Source organism: Anguilla rostrata, chromosome 3 (assembly GCF_018555375.3).
Source record: "Anguilla rostrata isolate EN2019 chromosome 3, ASM1855537v3, whole genome shotgun sequence".
Taxonomy (NCBI): domain Eukaryota; kingdom Metazoa; phylum Chordata; class Actinopteri; order Anguilliformes; family Anguillidae; genus Anguilla; species Anguilla rostrata.
The window spans coordinates 18995670-19014785 of NC_057935.1; the positions used below are offsets into that span (position 1 = coordinate 18995670).

At 38.7% G+C, this 19116-nt stretch overlaps 2 protein-coding genes and 1 long non-coding RNA gene across 4 annotated transcripts; 2 read left to right on the forward strand and 1 right to left on the reverse strand.

The window, feature by feature from the left end:
* The first annotated feature begins 10968 nt into the window (after window positions 1-10968).
* On the forward strand, window positions 10969-12451 carry LOC135249717 (insulin-like growth factor-binding protein complex acid labile subunit). The gene has a single exon (XM_064325235.1). The coding sequence runs from the start codon at window positions 10969-10971 to the stop codon at window positions 12043-12045; it is 1077 nt and encodes a 358-aa protein (XP_064181305.1). The 3' UTR covers window positions 12046-12451.
* Window positions 12452-15021: 2570 nt separating this feature from the next.
* Window positions 15022-16091, forward strand: LOC135250402 (uncharacterized). The gene is made up of 2 exons (XR_010328922.1): window positions 15022-15251; window positions 15333-16091. It is a non-coding gene; the product is annotated as an uncharacterized LOC135250402 (long non-coding RNA).
* s100b (S100 calcium binding protein, beta (neural)) lies at window positions 15657-18421 on the reverse strand. Of its 2 annotated transcripts, none has more exons than XM_064326641.1 (3): window positions 18324-18421; window positions 16764-16920; window positions 15657-16650 (listed from the first exon to the last, which is right to left on the reverse strand). In XM_064326641.1, exons 2-3 carry the CDS (start codon window positions 16899-16901, stop codon window positions 16501-16503), a joined length of 288 nt encoding a protein of 95 aa, XP_064182711.1. In that variant the 5' UTR covers window positions 16902-16920; window positions 18324-18421; the 3' UTR covers window positions 15657-16500. The 2 variants fall into 2 exon arrangements, with proteins under 2 accessions (XP_064182711.1, XP_064182710.1); XM_064326640.1 differs by having other exon boundaries at window positions 16764-16916; window positions 18324-18388.
* Window positions 18422-19116: the final 695 nt, after the last annotated feature.

The following is a 19116-nucleotide window of genomic DNA, read 5'->3' on the forward strand; positions in this document are numbered from 1 at the left end:
AGTTACAGTGGCGTTTAAACTCAGGGGGTTATGCTTGTGGTTTGAAGACAGCTGCCGCCAGAAGCCTTCCAGATTGCTTCTCAGCATGGAGCTGGCTTCTTATTGTACTTTTGCAGACTTAGTGACCCCAGGATGCAACCAACTTTTTCAATTATCCAACTGTGATCCTTTGAGAAACTTTTGCCTCTCAAACCAGTCTGTGTGGGCAGACAGGTTAGTTACAGCTCCATATGTTTGAAACTTCTTAGTCATTGTCTTAATAGTGGAGAATGGGTATTATTACAGTATATTATTAACGATAGTGTGTTATTGTCAATGTTTTATAGACATTGTCTGATTTTTGAAGATCAACAACCTTTCACCTCATTTAATTTGTGTGTTCTCTGGCCTTCCCCATGCCAATGGATGACTAAGGGAGTTTGGCTTGCACGTCACCTCATATTTATGCCCCAGTGAAATAGGTGGCCATGGTTGACCACTTAGAGTTCCTAAAGACACAGGTGTTCTTAAAAAAGTAAAATATAAATGGGTATACTGTATATATCAATTAAATCCACCTGTTAAAAAGCTGGTACCCCTTCGAATTACAGGCCATTAATTGTACAGTAATTACTGGTAAATACTAAGTAATTGCTGGTTTTTACAGAATAGTGACAGGTAATTACTTGGTAATATGCAACTGAAAAAGGGTGTCATCACCAGTAACTTTGTTGTAATAATGGGTAATTACTCTGTAGTTAACAAGTTAGAAATTGATGTTTTCACCAGGAAGGGTATTGTAATGTCTGGTAATTAAGTGGATTCATTTATTTCTTATGTACACATCCTGTTCCTTGCTAAGTAGAAACATTAAGTACCCAAACCCTGCTTAATTAATTCACTCCCCTCGTTTGTTGTCTACGGATCATTCAGTGAAGGTCGACAGAGGGAAGGAGCCATTAAAAGATGGGGTGCGGAGTGATTTGGCAGCAATTGGAGGCAAATTTCCCCGATTTGTGTTATATTGTCTGATTGTTAAACTTAGTCTTCTGTGAAATGAGTGCTCTGCTATCTCTGTGTCTTCTGCCGACTTCTTGGAATAAAGTGTCTCGGTCAGGATGGGATTAGGCACCACAGTGAGGTTCTCCCACAGCATACTGTTCAGACTAGACCGTTTGTTAATTTGGATTGTCACTTCAGTCTTGTGTTATATCTTTGAGCTCACCCTGAATGTGGTCTGTACAGTTCTCATTTTTGTCATGTCCCACATGAAACACTTGGAATGATCTTCGAACATGTTTAAAATTTCAGAAGCTTATTATCAAACTAATTTAAACTGGGTGGTCAAAGACTTTGAGTTCAGCGCAACTTGGGACTGTCATGTTTTTCTGAACTTATATATATATATCAGCTATTGTCTATTTTTTTCTGCAATGAGAGCTATTTCTTGGCCAGGTTTTTCATTAAAAAGTGTGAGACTAACCTATAAATAACATTAAACATTACATATTTTCACTCATACCACAGACATATGTAAAATTCTTATTAATTCCTTTGAGTCATGGTTGAAAAGAAAATACCCATGTTCTCAGGTCTCCTTCCCTCTTTTAATTTCAGCAACACAACCACCATTCACAGCCTGATGGAAAGCCTGGATGCTGACAGAGCCTCAGAATGTTACTTCCAAGAGTTTGTCACCATGGTTACCATCTGTTGCTAGTGTTCTTGGTGTGCTGGGGAGCTGTGTTGCCTTTAAATTCAATCTCATACATGGCTGCCAAGAAAACTTCAGTGTTTCTATGGTAAAATAAACAGTGAAGGTTTATATTTGTGCTTCACCTTGTGCTTCATGGTGATTATGGTGTTTTATTACTAATAGACACTCTTGTTTCTATTATAATCTCTATAATAATAACACAAAACGTGATGTTATGCAGTCATCTATAAATACTGTTGTTTTGCATTAAAACAATAATTAAATGTGAGTGCAAACTGTTACATGAAATCCAGAAAGCAAAAACCAACAAGAAATGCTTCCTCATTTGCATTTAACTTAGTAACTACTTGACTTATCACTGTGACTGTGCATTGTATTGTTGCATTGATGTACATATTCCATTTCACAAGCCACTTAAATGTTTTCTAGCCAGTATGGGATCTCCAAAATGCCAATATAATTTTGTCTGTTGCTCTAAAGGCAAACAATCAGTGTAATACTTTCTGACAATAAAAAATAAAGAACTTGCTCAAAGAACTTGCTATTGGTCAGCAGTCCTCAGACTTGAAGTGCGCTACCCAGACCTGAAAATCTCTTTCAAAGCTTTGGCATCAGGAGTAAAGGACAATCTAATTCTATCAACAGGAAATGAGATGACACAATAAGAATAAATGTCATCTAAGTCACGTTTGTTGTATGGGGCTTGAGCAATCTTTCCCAAGGCCCCAGGGTCCTTTCAGTGACGTGACATTTTCATCTATTCTGTCTTCTATCACAGCTACCTCCTGGTGTGCTCCAATAACTTGGTTACAACACATTTTTCACTCAAGCTGCCCCTTAAACAGATGCAGGTGAGGGGGACTTCTATCAGTACCAGAGAATTAGAAACATAGAGGGGAATCACACTGCACATGATAATTTTGTTTACCACTGACAGAGCTCACTGCTACTGGTTTCCCAACATGCCACAAAGAGGTGTCAGTCATGCTTTCCTTTTGTTCTCCCAAATTTGGAATGCCTAATCACATTTATCAGCGCTCATTGCAGCGTGACTCTGCTATTTATTTGAGAGGACAAAGAAGCATGTTCTCTCTTCCAAAACACATGCTGTGCTGCTTCACACCACAGTTTGCAGGTTGGCCTTGAACAGATGTGTGTTGGGCAGGAGGCGAGGGGGTGGGGGGATACAGAGCACACCCTGGCAACCACAGTGATGGAAGAAAATGGGGGAAAAGATGTCAAAAATCAAGTTATTGTGCTTTTGTATCTCTCTTCCTCTCTTTCTCTGTTGCTCTCTCTCTCACCATCTGCACTCCCTGTCCCCTCTCTCCCTCCCCCAGCTCTCTGTAAGGGTGGCAGCTGTGACCGTGCCAGAAAACAGCAGGGTGGTCTCCAAACTTTCAGTATTGCCTCGGACACTGCTGCGGGTCACCTCAGTACATCTGTACGCTCAGTAGGGGTAGAACGTACCCCCGGATTCACGATAAGCCACTGCTACCATCCCATCTCACTTAAAACACTTCATTTCCCAGTCTTTCCTTCCTCCCAGGCCCCCAGTCACTTGCTGATAATATCGACCAGAAATAAATAAGCTCATATTTGCATGACCAGGCTAATTGTCATGCTGTCAGAACTGCACCCAAGCATGTACCTATAACCCACCTCATCTACACTTGTAACTTGTTTAATCTTCTACTTTATACTTTTGGCAATTAGTTAGGTTTCACAGCAGATTGTAGGGCCACAATGGCTAGAACACGGGCTAGCAGTTTATAATAAGTAGTCAATAGACCTGTTTTAGTCTTTTGAAGACAAATTTTGTTTTTTCATGCAGGAATGAAAACGGAAAGGTGTTCCAGGGCTCTTGTGTTCTGGTTTGTATGATTAGTCAAATCAAGATTCAAAAAATGTTTTTTATAAATCAAAAAAATAGTTACCTCATTCTAACTCAATTATAAACTGAAAAAAATGGTTTTAGAATTAAAAAAAAAAAAAATAGTTCCTCAGCTTGCTATGAACTCCTAATCAATTTTTTTTTTTTAAACTACAGAATGTAAGGCTAACGTTTTGTTGTTTTTTTGTTTGTAAATACTCTGTTATGTTCTCCCCGCTTTGTTAAAGTTTCAGTTTACCTGTATGTTTGATTAGCTTGGATAAATAAATAAAAAACCAAAAAGCTTCCCTGGGTGGAATACATCTTTAGCTATTATGCTCTTACTCAAACTCCCCCAAGTAGTATTTTGCAAAGACAAGCTCCTGCACATGAGCTGGCATTGGTGTCAGACGTATCCAGTCGTGGAAGGAGGAGGGTATATCATTTACGGCATTGGAGTAATTTTAATTATAATGTCCCCAAAGTGCGATGCCGTCACTGTCGCATATCTAGTGTTAAAAGAAACTCTCACTTGCTTCCTCTCTGCAGGTGTGCCTGTCTCTAATTGAGAAACTTGGTGATGACTTCTGCTCGAATTGCATCAAAGAGATGGGGAGCAAAAAAGATCTGAATCTGAACAATAGTGGCTCAATTTGCGTGGAGAAAACATTTGGGGAGAACGCATTATTCAAGAGTTGCCAAATATGGTATCTGTATTCGACACCATCCCGAATACCAGGACCATGATTGAAACTCGTAATCAAAGTCTTGTAATGGTCATCTTTTTGTATGAATGATAAAAACACATGCTATGGCCAGGAGCACAACTCACTTCATTACAATTTTTGAAGTGTATTTAATAGCAATGTATGCATGCATTTTGATCAGTTACAGTAAGTCTGAGTGCAGCTGGTTTAATGGCACTCTTTGACTTCAAAAGAGCCTGACCCTAATGCAGATGGGGCAGGTGACCAAAGCTATATCTGCCAGTCTGAGTGCAGGCCCCACAAAAACAGGATAGCTGTGCCCTTATCACAGAGCCCCTCAAAATTCAGGACCGGTTTGTCACTTCTAATTCAAACATCACTGGGGGTAATTATTCCATAATGTGATTTTTAGCTCCCTTTTTTTCTCAATTGCCTCACTCCACTATTTGATTATAGTATTTCAAACATCCTGTCTGCTATGCATGGTGAGCAGACAGGACGTGTGAAATACTATATAATTTTGTCATTGTGTTTGTATTGTTTGTAATTACTCTCAAATTGCAAATAGCATGTTTTCCAATCCTTTGGGTGACCTCTAAAGCGAGAGTAAATAATGCATCGCAAATTGTATTTGGACGCGAATGAACTGTGTCACAGTGGATGAGATGACATTATTCAAAGCTGGAACCTAGAAGAAAGTCACTTGCATCAGGCAGTTCTACTTGTTCTCTTGCATGTCTAAGCTGGAACAGAAAAAATACCCAGACTGGCACTGCTCTATCCGTTTTCATACAAAGCACAGAAAGAAGAGAAGATGGGATTCAAAACTGGGAGGTTAATAACCTGCTTGTATTTGGTTCAGCAAAGCAGTGTGCTGTGGGTTTGCTAAAGGAAACAGCTGAAACACTTGGTCTGTAATTTTCTCAGAAGGAAGACTCCAATTACCAATAAACAGTGATCTATATGACACACCTGCTTATGTACACATGCCCTCTAGATTATGCAATGTTAATATTCATTTGACAATCGATTAAGAATTTCTCAATGGCAACTGAGTGGCCATAAAGTCTGAAATATACATTCTATGGTTTGTCAAATAAATGAAAACCGTTCCTGTGTTGCTTCCATTGTCTTGAAGATGGTTACACTTTAACGGGTTTGTGTTCTGTACATTTTTGTAACAACAGCGCCATCTATAGATCCACATATATTAGAAAGAGTGGGTCAGGCAATTACAAATGGTTGGAGTGTCAACAATATATATTTATTTAATGTACAAGCTTATTGTATAAACTGTAAAAATGAGAAAATAAAATTGGTGGTGGTGATTGTGGTGGTAGTAGCAGCAGTATCAGTAGTTGTCATCAGTAATGTGAGTACAGTAAATTGTTTATCCCTGTGTGTTCATAAAATGGCCATTCTGTAGATCTACAGTATTCTGCTTTGAATTTCAAAGGGAATGAACATGCCCCATTCCTCAAATAAATTAATTTCCCCCAATAAAATCCATAGCTTTCACAGATGTGAAACAACCGAATACATATTTAACATTATTACTTGTAGGCAGATGCTGAGAAAGATGCAAAGCAAAAAACAGGTAATAATATGCATTATTTTTTTGATAAATAATAATTGAAATATGATTTTTCATGAAATCGTAGTATATAGTATATGAAATCTCAGCTCAGACACGTATATTTCACTACGCTGAAACTGAGCACAGTGAAGAAAAATACTATAACATTACTTTGTCTTCATTGAAAACATAGTAACCATCCTGATGCTTTAAAACAGTCCCTCATTTTGGACATGAAGTTGACACAGGCAATAGAAGAATGAATATTATTATTTCTAACATTTGTTAATGTAAGCGCAAAGCCCCTTGGCTATGAATCTGTGAACTGCTTGGTTGCTATAGCTGTCGAGTGTGTGAGAAGACTGAAAAGCTGTACTCTTGGCAGTGCAAAATAAACTCTTCTGTAGTGCAGTATGTGTGGGCAGAGCTTCTATAATGTTGTTTAGCTAAAATGAGGAGCGCTCAGTGATAAATGTGGAGCAATATCCAGTCAATAAGGAGATGGCGAATTACCTGTCTCTAGGAGACATTACCTGGGAAGGGGTTTGCTCCTGAAGAGGAGTACATCAAAACAATGGACACATTGTGCTGTAATCCAGTTTTACAGTCCTGGAGTTTATGTGATCTATGGACACAGTCACACTGTCAGCATTAGATCCACGGATTACTGCAGAAACCACTTCCCACACCAGTGATAGAAAGGCAGGGTAGAGAATAGAGAGTGAATTGTTGCTGCAATATTAGTGTGGGAAAAAAAAAGAAATAAAAATCAGGCTCTACTCGACAGCAATCACAAACTGGATCTTCAGTCAATGGGCCCCAAAAGATGCATTTTAAAAAGAGCAAAACATGATTATCATTTTCCTTCTTGAATAGGTATCACATCCTGCCTTGGCAAATGAAGTGTGCCATGAAAATCAACCTTTATTTGATTCTTGATTTACAGTAAAACGAACATACAGCCTGCATTCATTCGTTTTACATGAATGTTTTGTGATTATTCTTTTTTCTTTTTGTTGTGTACTTACCGCTTTGTATTGCACATTGGCATAAAAAATTATATTACACATCTGATCACTTTTCACCACGATGGGTGTGCTTCTGAATGCCTATTTTTTTTTAAGGCCTTTTTGTATGTCTCTAGGGGGGATCTTGCGAAGGTCTGTCACTGACATGGGCGTAAAGAGTTTGTTAATGTAAAAAATAATGATAAAAATAGATTCAATAGATCTGGGTTGTCTAAGTGTAGTTGGTGAAAATGAAATGAAGACCATTTTGTTATTTTCTTCCCTGAAAGTTGGAATTGCACAAGCACAGACCATTTCCAGTCCTTCAGTCTTATGCAGTAATTTGCCTTTCCCTGCAGTACTGTTGAAATAGGAAGCCATGCCACCTCTTGAGCACCATTGTCTCAGACTGCATGCATCAAAAAAAAAAAAATAAATGGTCCCAACCAAAAATTAGACTAAACATAATTTTGTGGAAAATAATCAGGTAATATACAGACATGCAACATCTGGAGGCATAACGTCCCTCTTTTGGCTCCATTGTACGACTAATATTGCCACAAGGTTATGAGTTCATAATGAGGTTTTAATAATAAGTATTTTTATTGTTACTCTAAGTTTGGAATTAATGAGTCATTTCTGATGTTTGCTTTTCTGATCACCTGCTGCTGTATTGAATTAAATGAACTTCAGAGTGTTAGCTATGCTGAAAAAGAGTCATTGGAAAGACGGGGGGTGAAAATATAACGCAAAATGACTTTAGTTGGCACATCAAACTTATTTATTTTTGTGTACCTTTCCCACCCCATGTCAGTGTTTGCTTTCATATGTACACAATACACGGTAAAAAAAGAAAAGAAAAAAAAAAAACATTTCTCCAAAAATAATTGCACATGCCTGCATACACTGATGAATATAATACCCATTTACAAACAGACTAACACACACACACATGTGCTCACACACAAGGCGCACACACAGGTTTGGGCTTCAGTGAAGGGCACTAAGACCCACCTGGAAGCCACTAGCATGGCCTGACTCATGTCTCTGCACCTGTTAGGTCAGAAGTCAGGTGTACGCGGCAACGCAGACGCTCTTGTTTAATCAGTCACTTCCTGTGGTCGTTATTTCAGCAGGGATCGACGAATAAGGCACGGGCAATGTAAGGGTAAGATTCAGCTCGCGTTGCGTGGGCGGACCTGAAACTGCGACCGCGCTGCGCCTGGTCTCATTTGTCTCCACATCTCACAGATGGCACATCGCCAAAGCGACTGGCTGTAACTGCGAGACAGGGTCTGAATCCCAACCAGGTTGGATCTCCAATACTGAATACTGATCCATCTGAGCAACCAGCCCTACAGCAAAGTCAAGCAGGCACTGGGAAGAAACATGCTTTTCCCCACTTGGCAGGACAGTGGTTAGGGAATTACTTTATAATCAGACATTTGCTGGTTAAACCACTAGGTGGGATAGTTCTGTTGTACCCTTGAATAGTGTGATTAATCTTTGGTAATTGCTTTAATAAATATCCTACTATATACTCAAGTTGCATGTAAATATGTAAGCCTTGAAAGTCATCCAGGAAATTGAATAATCTCACTGATATAAGCCCCATTGGTCTCCTAGACCAACAGTGTTCTCTTAAGATAAACATCTTCAGTCATCACCAATCGTTTATTGTCTTAAGTTCCCATGCTTTATCTACTGAATATACTTACTGCCACATTGCTATAGTCTTAACTGGCCATAGGGGGTACCAAGTCTGATATACTGCAGTAGAATTAAGTCCGTTTATCTCAGCCTTGCGAAGAGTCACATGTCATTACATACAGTAAACAGTGGATGATTGGCGGTTGCATTCAGGAAGAGGTCAAACCGCAGACAAATTAACTTAATTAGAGTGATGAGCCGTTTTGCTCTTTCATCCATAAAAGCTAAATTTTTCAACACTACGAAAAGAAATGTTGCTCACATTTCTCTCTCCACCAGCGTGATAAATGTAGCATATTTATATGAAGCAAAATTGCCCATTAAGTTATATTATACTGAGTCGGGCGTAAGAACTTATGGGAGACATTATAAATGCATTCATTTTAAAGTAGAAAGACAGCAAGGCATTTTACTGGCATAATGTGCATTATTAGCAACGTTTGTCACAGTGATGCCGTAATTATATTATCCGGCCTGCCACAGCTACATTTCTACAGGAAATAGTGGTAATAGGAAATTGTTCAGATGATCAGGCATACTTAACAAAGAGAGTTTCCTCATCTGCAATAAGCATTAAATGTTTTATTGCCCATTCTTAGATAGCTCTGAGCAATGAAAGGTTGATAACCGCAGATAATTCATCCGTTCAGGCACCATCTGCACTATGATTTATAGTCGTAAACCTCTTAATTCCAATGAAGATAAACGTGAAGAAAATGCAATTGTAAATACGTCAGATTAATCAAGATATCAAAAACATTAATGTATCGTAAGAGAAGCAGCCTGGAACTGTCTAATAAAACCTGGTCCTGCTGTTTTGCGATGAGAACAATGGTGATGGAAGTAAAGCAACCAACACTCAAAAACATCAATTCTTTCAATGCCTATATTCAGACTTGGGATATAAATATTAAGTATAAAAAATTGAAAAAAAAAAACTAATAATAGAAATATGTTGGTCATTATTAGATATCGTAGTGCTCATTTTTGGAAATTCAGTGTTGCATCAGATGGAATGTTTTTAGCCTGTTTAAAACAAAAATAGACACAAATACTGCACATTGTACAGGTCAGAGGTCACATGTTAGCAATTTCCTAGAACTGACAGAATACATGTCCAAGCTGCATCTTCTCATCTCATTGTCTTAGGGTGGACCTTATTCACCAAAGCAGTCATGCATCCAAGCTTCACAAGTCTCCTGACGGTAAGAATCCAGTACTGCCACATGATAGAGTAGGTGTCTGATGCCACTGCAGGTGTAATCTAGCCCATGTTAAGAGTTGCTGGGCAATAATGCGAACACTCATCTCCCCTCCTCCCTCTGAGGCCACACCAATCCACCATCTCTCCCGGGTTTGATACATAGAAAGGGACCGGGTTCTTCCGGCTGCCGAGTGAATTATTCAGACATCTATTGTCTCCGCAGCGCTCACCTGCCAACAGGTACAGAAAAATAGGGCAGTGTCACTCTCCTCCTTTCACAGGTAGCTGTCTGCTTCTCAGTCCCATATCAGGGCTCTGTTTCAACTCCGGTCAATACGGGAGTGGTTAAAAGGACAAAACTCTGAGCGCCTTCTTCATCAAATAGGTAAGGGCATCATGTGAGCTTTATTATGTGTGTGTCTTGCACATATCATGGCCTAAGCAGCATTATTTTATTAATCACAGTCATGTAATTTAAAGATTAAATATAATACTGTATTGCATTTCAATGTCATTCGTGTTATTTAAGCACATAAAAATAGCATGTGCAAATATGCCTTTTCAATGTCAAGCTATTTATTACCACCGATGCAAGAAGCCTGATATTAAACAGAAAGGAGTCTCTCTTTCAATTGATACGAAAAATTTGTAAACACTATCAAAAGCTTAGAACCATGTCTTAGAACCTTGGCACTATCGCTAATGTTGGAAAATCAACTCAACTGTATTATTATGCAGAGGCAAAATGAAATCAGACAGCTTACAGAAGGTCAAAGGCAGCAGACATTACTGAAAAACAGACCAATGTCTTCAGAAAGCTGACATTAAAAAAATGCCATGATGAAATCTTGATTCATGTTGGTTTTTGTATTATTGGTTCACTTAAATTATGGTTTGAATTACAAGGTTGATAGACATGTAAATTTCACCCAGTATAGAATTTAAATTCTTAAAATGTGTGTATTCTGATACCCATTTCTGAAAAACATCCAGTCTTTAAATACATAGACATTATGTACTAATATAGCAATAGTGTTATTATTCATCTTCAAATTAAAATATATGATCTATGATGAGTTGTAAAGTGTAAAGTTTCAGCTTCAAAGCTGTAAGTGAGGAATACAGGTTTCAACATTAATGTATTATCTGTTATCCACCATCATCTTTGCTCTCTTCAAGGATATGACATTAGAAAATGGCAGCTAGCTTATTCTGCTGGTTCCTTTTCTTCACATTTGCAAAAAATCTGCAAGGCCAGGTCCGGCAGTCCTGTTGGCCATCCTGTGACTGTGTCACTGACATCAAGTTCCTGAACTGCTCCTATAGGGGGCTCACTTACGTGGCTGGGGACTTCCCCCCAGATACCAAGCACTTGGATTTGTCTGGGAACTTTCTAACAGCGCTCCACAAGGGGGGTTTCAGATTGCTGTGGAACCTACAGGTCCTCCTCTTAAGTGACAACAACATCAGCAGCATTTCAGAAGGTGCGTTCTCTCCCCTGGAGAGTCTCTGGAAGTTGGACCTGAGCCAGAACCGGATCTCCTACCTGAGCAAGAGCTTCTCCCTAGGCCTAGACTCTCTGAGGGAGCTTCTGCTGGGGGAGAACCAGCTGACCTTCCTGGACGATGGGAGCTTCCTGCACCTGGACAGCTTGCGGAGGCTAGACCTGAGCGGCAATGCCATCCGGTCCGTCCAGACGAGGGCCTTCATCTGCACGACCACGCTTCGCGAGCTCGACCTGCAGAACAACCGGTTGGGCTACCTCCCCAACGGCATCTTCTCCAGCCTCCGGTCCCTGGAGGTGCTCAACCTGAGTGGGAACCGCATCCACAGCATAGAGGTGGGGGTCCTTACTCCCCTCATCAGCCTGGCCTTATTGGACCTCTCTCAAAACAACCTGCGCACCATCCTCTTTAAGACATTCCTCAGCCTCCGTACCCATGGCACCCATCTCCTCCTGGGGCGCAACCCTTGGCACTGCGACTGCGACCTGCAGAGGGTCTTCAGGAAGCTGCGCAGGGTGCGCAGGCTCTTCCTGGACGACTACCGTAACCTCAGCTGCGTGGAGCCGGCAGAGCTGCGGGGACACCTGCTGAGCCGGGCGGACGCCGAGCTGTGCGTTGCCGAGACGGTCACCGTGCTCGTCATTACCGTCACCGTGGTGATCACCGTGCTAGCCGCCATCGTCATGGCCGAGACAAGCAAGAGGAATCCAATAGCGAAGCAAGGCTCAGAGGAGAACACTGGGTTGGAGGACTACACTGAAAACTAACACCAAGGAGTGGTGTGATTTCTGTTCACTTATTCAGATATTTCATATAATATTACTGTCACATTTGACCCATTAAAGTGAGTTTTTATGTATAAAGGGAAAGCCAAATGGCTGGTTTCACATTTTACATGTGGTTGTATTATGTATGGTAAAGGGTACTTTTTATATACCTCTCATCAATATTTCAGTTCACTTCATTAATTCATTTTTGTTTGTTTTGTTTTGTAAATGGAGACTGCACTGATACTGCATTCATTCTGTGTACTTGGAGAGAAAGGTTAGTTCATTTATTTAAATTGGCAGCTTTGCATGTGAATAGTAGCTACATAGATAGCTGAATACCCCACAAGAGTAAGTTAACTAACTTACAATGATCATGCCACACCCATCTCCATTTTTATTGACATAACTATCCATTATTCCTGCCATGCGGGGTCTTGTTTTGTCAGCCTGTTACTGTATATGAGAATCAAATGTGCTGTATTGCATTTCAAACTCTTGTGAACTCTCTCATTTGTGACAATCACAAACATCTCAAAGGTTTTACTTTTAGCTCCTACGAAAGAAAAATGCCGCAATAAACAGAGAAGGAATTTCCAGCTTAGGCTTCTGCAGTGAACATTTAATTCCTTAGTGTCTTTAACCTTGCTATTAACATTTTACCTAACCTATTAACATAGATCTTACTAAATCTTTTATCTCTTCCTATGTCTTTTGGTTTACTGGGATACTTGGCATAGTGTAGTCATCGCAAATTAGCAGCTGGCAATCTTGTGCACAGTGCTAGGTGGATAGCTATGTTGTAAATTCTGAGCCCATAGCCATGTTTATCTCTTCATTGTAGCAGGCTTGCAAGATAGAGATAGCTTACTCTAGCAAATAGAACATATGTCAATAAGACCTGGTATAGTAGGTTGATTTGCAGACGTCTGCCAGTAATGAATTCTTCTTCCCAAGAATATTTTATATTGGCGGCGTAAATTAAATCCCTCCCCCTTCCTCTAGCAACTTGAAGATCCAGAGTGATAACAGTTGTTGGCAGAAGCTAGCCTGTGCCCTTACTTACCGCAGGACATATGTGGTAATTCAATTGTGTTTAATGCTAGCAAATTGTGTTTTAGTGTCTGAAGGGTGGGATCAGTGCAAATGAACATAAAATGTGCAATGATTTGATGCTTTAGTGATCTAATGCACACAGGAGCACTTCTAGTCCTCGGTGTTCTACAGGTTTACTGTCCGTTTAGCCACTGATTTACACACCTGGAAAACCCGGCCAAAAGTTTAAGCATCAAAGGTCGAGGCAAAAAAGGAAATCTGTTTGACAGAGAGATATTTCTGGGATTAATTTTGCAGCCCCGGAGAATTTTAAAGCTAACCCCCAATAATTCCATGCATGACTGCCAGCCAGGTTGTGCTAAATCAATGACAGCACTGCATTAGAGAAGAGATCTTGAAAGCAATGTGCCACAGGAGCTCAACAAACACAATTATCATACATTTTTCATAAGTTTGTCTCCTTATCTGTCTTATCTGCCAGTGTTCTTTCATTTTATGAGACAATGGCATGGATAAAGCTATGTATCTCAAATACGTTTGTCAAGGGGACAACTTCAGGTTTAATTGAGTTGGAGAAACACACCAAGAGCAAGCTGTAGCCGAAGATGGAATAGATTAAAATGTCACGTCAAATTTCACCAACGTTTAAACAATTGAAAGGGCCCTGGGGCTTTTAGTTTATGATACACAGTTCTTGTACCATAAGAGGACCTGGCTCATTTTTTAAATCATGCCTGTTGAAATAATTGGATCATTTCTCTTCCAGAATACCAAGCGTGAGAATGATTTTATTTTTTTCCCCAACAGTAAGGAGGAGACATTTGCTAGAGTGTTGACATAAAAAAAAATTTAAAAAATGAAATGAATGCCCTAGTCTTTCTTGTTTCAGTTGCTTTAGGAGGTCCTTTCTTTTCAACACTGAAATGGCCTCCATCAATTCAGTGGAGTGCAGATAAGCACAGGTTCTCCTCTGCCTGCCACTGCATCCTTTCATTAAACCGTCGGCCTGCTGGGCTTTTCAGTGTCTTCAGGGAGGATGAATGTCCTTATCAAACCATCATTATCCATGGTTTGATTATTGGTTCAAACTAATAAACTACTTAAACTAAGATTTATGGTTACAAAATGAGCAGCCTATCTAATATTATGATTATTATTATTATGATTATTATTATTATTATTAAGGCACAGTACTGTTTTATATAACCTCAGTCAATATGTGTTCAAAATACCTCTTCTCCCATTGAATTCTTACCTTACAGGTTCTACTATAGCAGGGCTGCCCAGTCATGTACCTGAAGATCTACCATCCTCATTCAACAGCTAGAGATCATGTTGAGATAATTAATAGAATCAGGTGTGCCAAATTAGGGTTAAAATGAAAACCTACATATCTCCAGGAACAGGATTTGGCAGTGTTGTCCAATAGCAGGAGTTCCCAAATGCCTGGGGGGTCCTGGGGCTGCTCTGTGTATTCTGGGTTTTGTTCCAAACAATCACAATCCCAGAATTTTAACAAGCTGTTTCTTTTTTTGATTAGGTACTTTTCACGTTTAGTGAGATTATTTACCCTCTGAAGCCACATTATGTCAGAAATAGCTATGCATGCCATAAAGGATCAAATGTCCATGTTCATATCATGAATACTGTGTTATATTGCGAACAATTGCATAAAAAATGACTGTGGTGAATCAATAGGCTCCTAATTGGTGAAAGTGTGAACACCCGGCCACTAAATCAAACCATTTGGAAGATAATGAAGAATTCAAAGACAAAGCAAATGATAATGAGTCAAACCTGCCTTGCCTTAATGAGTTTAATTTTAAAAAATTATGTAAGAAATTAAACACGTGTTCAACAACCTAATTAGAAGCCTATTTATTTACCTCTGGCTTTCATTTGTTCAAAGAAGTTGTCTCTTCTGTGTAATCATTTGCAGTGTAGCACAGTGTAGCAAAACATCAACATGGGAATGTTATTCTTTGTGGAATGAGAAGCTATTTCAGACATAATATGGCTTAAGAGGGTACATAATCCCTCTAAACAGGAAAAGCACCTGACTAAGAAAAAATAACAGCTTGTTAAAATTCTGGGATTACACTTGTGGTTGGAATGAAAACTAACATACACAGGGGGCCCCCAGGACTGAGGTAGGGAGCCACTATCCAACTGTATAGGTACTGTATATCTGTATGGGCGTGGATCTGACGTTTCTGTTGTTTCTCCACCAGAGGGCAGTGTTTCATATATTGGAGTGATGATGCCATTTGTCAGTGAAGCATGGTATTTGGAAAAAATCAGCATTAAGCACAAAATTATTATTATTATTATTATCCCAGGTCTTCTATAACATTCTGAATTAGAACACTGAATTGTAATACATGGGTTAAAAATGGTCAAAACTTCATAAGTCATTGCATTTTCTAAAGAATGTTGTAGAAGGCATAGCACGTGCTTTATGAAATCTTTTTGGCTGAACACTTTGTGTAAAGTCCACCCAGCAAAGGAAATACAAAGACACATACATGGACTCATTTCATTCAAGGGCAAAACAGTAGAATTCCTTACTTTTAATGTCACCCAATTTTGCTTACAAGCTTGATATGAGATTAAATACAACAGAGATATATCTTTTTCTAGGCATTGCATCTCTACATGCAGACAGGTTAGCAAAATTCATGTCTAAAAATGTTATGAATGCGCAGTCTTCTTGCTGTGGTTTGAGATGTGTATTGTCGATATTGTGTAGAGGCTCCACTGTAGAATTCAATTTATGTTTATAAATTATGATTTTGCATTGTCCATAGTGAAGGTCCGTGTGGTAACCTGCTTGTAAATGGCTTTATACAATTATAAACACAAACTAATTGATGGATAAGCCACAGCTGATGATTGTTGCTTTGTGTTTCCTTTAGTTTCCCGTTTGTGACAAACATGTCTAATTATGTTCATGAAATATATTTGTTTATTTGAAATGTAAAATTGCTTATGTTTCCTATGAAAACCCCACCCCCTTGTGTTGTAACTATATCTATATCTTTACTGTATAAAATGTATTCATTTTTGTTGCCTCTTATTGTTAACTGGAACTGTAGATGCCACACAGGCAGATGTGCAGACCAAAGGCATTTGTTGTCACTCTTTTTTATTGTACATTTGAGTGTCACTACTGAATGACACCATGGAAGCATTAGTATCCACTGCATACAAGGGATGGTGGGAAGGGACTCCAGTTTCCACTGAACAATATTGAAGGTGAGATAATAAAATAAAGACTCCAATGCAACATGAGATAAGGCACATTTAAATTACTACAAATAAATGCAAAACAAATGTGTGTTAAAAAAGGTTTACATTACTTTCATCTTGTTAAACTAGGCCATTTACCCCCCTTCAAACCTACTCGTCTTCATGGTGTTCAAAGAACTCGTGGCAACAGATGGTAACCATGGTGATGAAAGTCATGAACTCCTGGAAGTCGCATTCCGAGTCTCCGTCGGCATCCAGGCTCTCCATCAAACTGTCTATCGTGGCCTGGTCTTTAATGTGCTGAAAGCGAGAGAGGACAGAGCTGTGAACATGGATCTTTTCTGTTCAGCCCAGATTAAGCTGAAAGGAGTTTAAAAACAATGTTACGAGAGTCGTGCGTTCTTGTGTCCCACCCCCAAAAAGTTTGATAGCTCGTTGTTGATCAGGTCTCTTAGTTCGCTCTTCTTCAGTTTATGCTTGTCTCCTTCTTTCTCCGAGTACTTGTGGAAAACTTCAATGATGGTGGCAATAGAATTTTCCAAATCTGACATTTTTATTTCGATTTTCTGTCTGGAACACAAAAGTCAAAATATTACAAGGCAATCAACACTTCATATAGCACTATTGGGTGATTTCAGAATGAGAATTAAGCTTGTGTTGAAAACGAATGAAGTATGAAAGATGGGCCCATAATTCAGCAAAAATCTTTCTTTAATATTTGTTTTCTTTTTTTTTCCCTTTTAATTATAAAAAAAAAGTGAATCATAGTCTGGATGATGTTCAGAAATTGATAGACTACATAAACAACATTATATGCAGTATATTCTAAACTTCAACTATTTCTTTCATAACCGTCTATGTAACCGCAATGTCATGCTTTTGTGATGGTTAAAATTTACCATTAATACATTATAAAGAGTCAATGCAAATTGTAAACACTTCATAATAAAATAATACTAAAGATAACAGGTCAGTGAGTGAGATAAACGAGAGAAAACGTTTAACAAAATCTCCATTTACCTACAGTTTGTTGTATTACTTGTGGCTGTTTAAAAATTAGATAACCCAAATGTAAATAATGTAAAAATATTTAAGTTTTAAAATTGGCACACATTTTTTATGCCACAATAGGAACATTTTGGTTCAGAAATTCCCAATAGTTTTATCTTTGTAGGTGTTCTTCTGTAGAAACATATATCTTTTAACAAATGCGTGTTTTATACAATTGTACAAGGGCGATGATCCTACTTTCTCCTTCAATATTTATAAAACGTGTTGTGCGATGGGGGATTTCATTATTTCACTTGCACAGCAGCAAATTATTTTATTGACAGACCCCCACCCCTCTTTATTGAAGACCACAACATTATCAAACTGGGTGGACACAAAAATATTTCATTTGTGCCAAACAAAATGAATTTCACTGCTCCATCTTTTACACTAGTTGTGACCATTAGAAAGCCCTATTAGAAAACAAATACAATCATAAAGACACACTTGATTGTATTCACAGCAGAGAAGATTTGACATTTAGCACACTGGTTAACAAGAAGGAAACATTAAAAGTATAATATAACAGCCAATCATTGCTAAAACTGGCTAACCTTACGATAAAGCAGTCAGAATCAGTTTCAGGACAGACACCAGGTCATATGCAAATATTCCTTCTATTAGCATAATTTAACATAATAAAGGGAGGAAGGACAGGTCAAGGTGAAGTGTTTCTGTCTTTTCCCCTTTAACACAAGCACAAGAACTGCATACATACAGTTGGCCCAAGTGTAACAATGTAGCTGTATTTGTGAAGGGGCAAAAAAACAACAACAACGTCATAATAATAATAATAATAATAATACTTCTTACTGGACATTGTTCCAAAAGGGTATCTATCATAAAACTGTAAACTACCAAAAGTACCACTGAAAAGCATTTTCAGGCAATAAAAGTAAAATGAATGAAAAAGCAGGACTTACCACAGTGGCGCTGCAGTTGAGGAGAGTGGAGGAAGTTATTTTGTGGGACAAAGAGTGTAATGTCAACGAGAAAAAGAGGTGGCTTTTATACACTGGCTGTTTGGGGAGGGGAAGGCTTCTGGGCACCATCCCTATCAATCAACCTCACTGACCAATGGAGCGGTCAGTCAGTGAGACAGCACACCTCCCCTTGGAAAACTCATCCAGGTAACTTCTGAGTCATGTCCCTTCAACACAGAGTGTGCATGACTCTGCTTTCCATTTGGCACAGCCTTCTTTACACATATAGACATGCAGTTTTTGAACTATCTGTAAAGAATAGTTTTATTCAATGACTGTCCATAACACATCATGTTACACAGTGTAACAGTGTGATATTGAGGTTATCCCACCATATGATAGATTTTGCATTGAAAGGAGAAACATGGGATTTGTGACTGCAAACAGCAGTGATTATGAATTCTAGCTACATGCTCAGGTGTCGTTACAGATTAAGTCAATGTAATCTATCTGGTTGACTGATTAAATGATTTGTCAGTTTAATAGTTATCACAAGCTATTAAATTACGAATATAATTGCATCATATTGCATGTAATTTAATCAGAAATTCAAACACAATCTTACTGACAGTGAAATCTCTTTGCCACTCCAAACATAAAAACATTATAAATTGACCCTTTCTTTCATTTGTAATCCATTTCACAAAGTATTGTATAGAGGATCTTTACTCTGATTCTACCGTCAATTGTCTTGGAGCTTCTGGTCAGCGTGATTTACACAAAAGATTGGTTG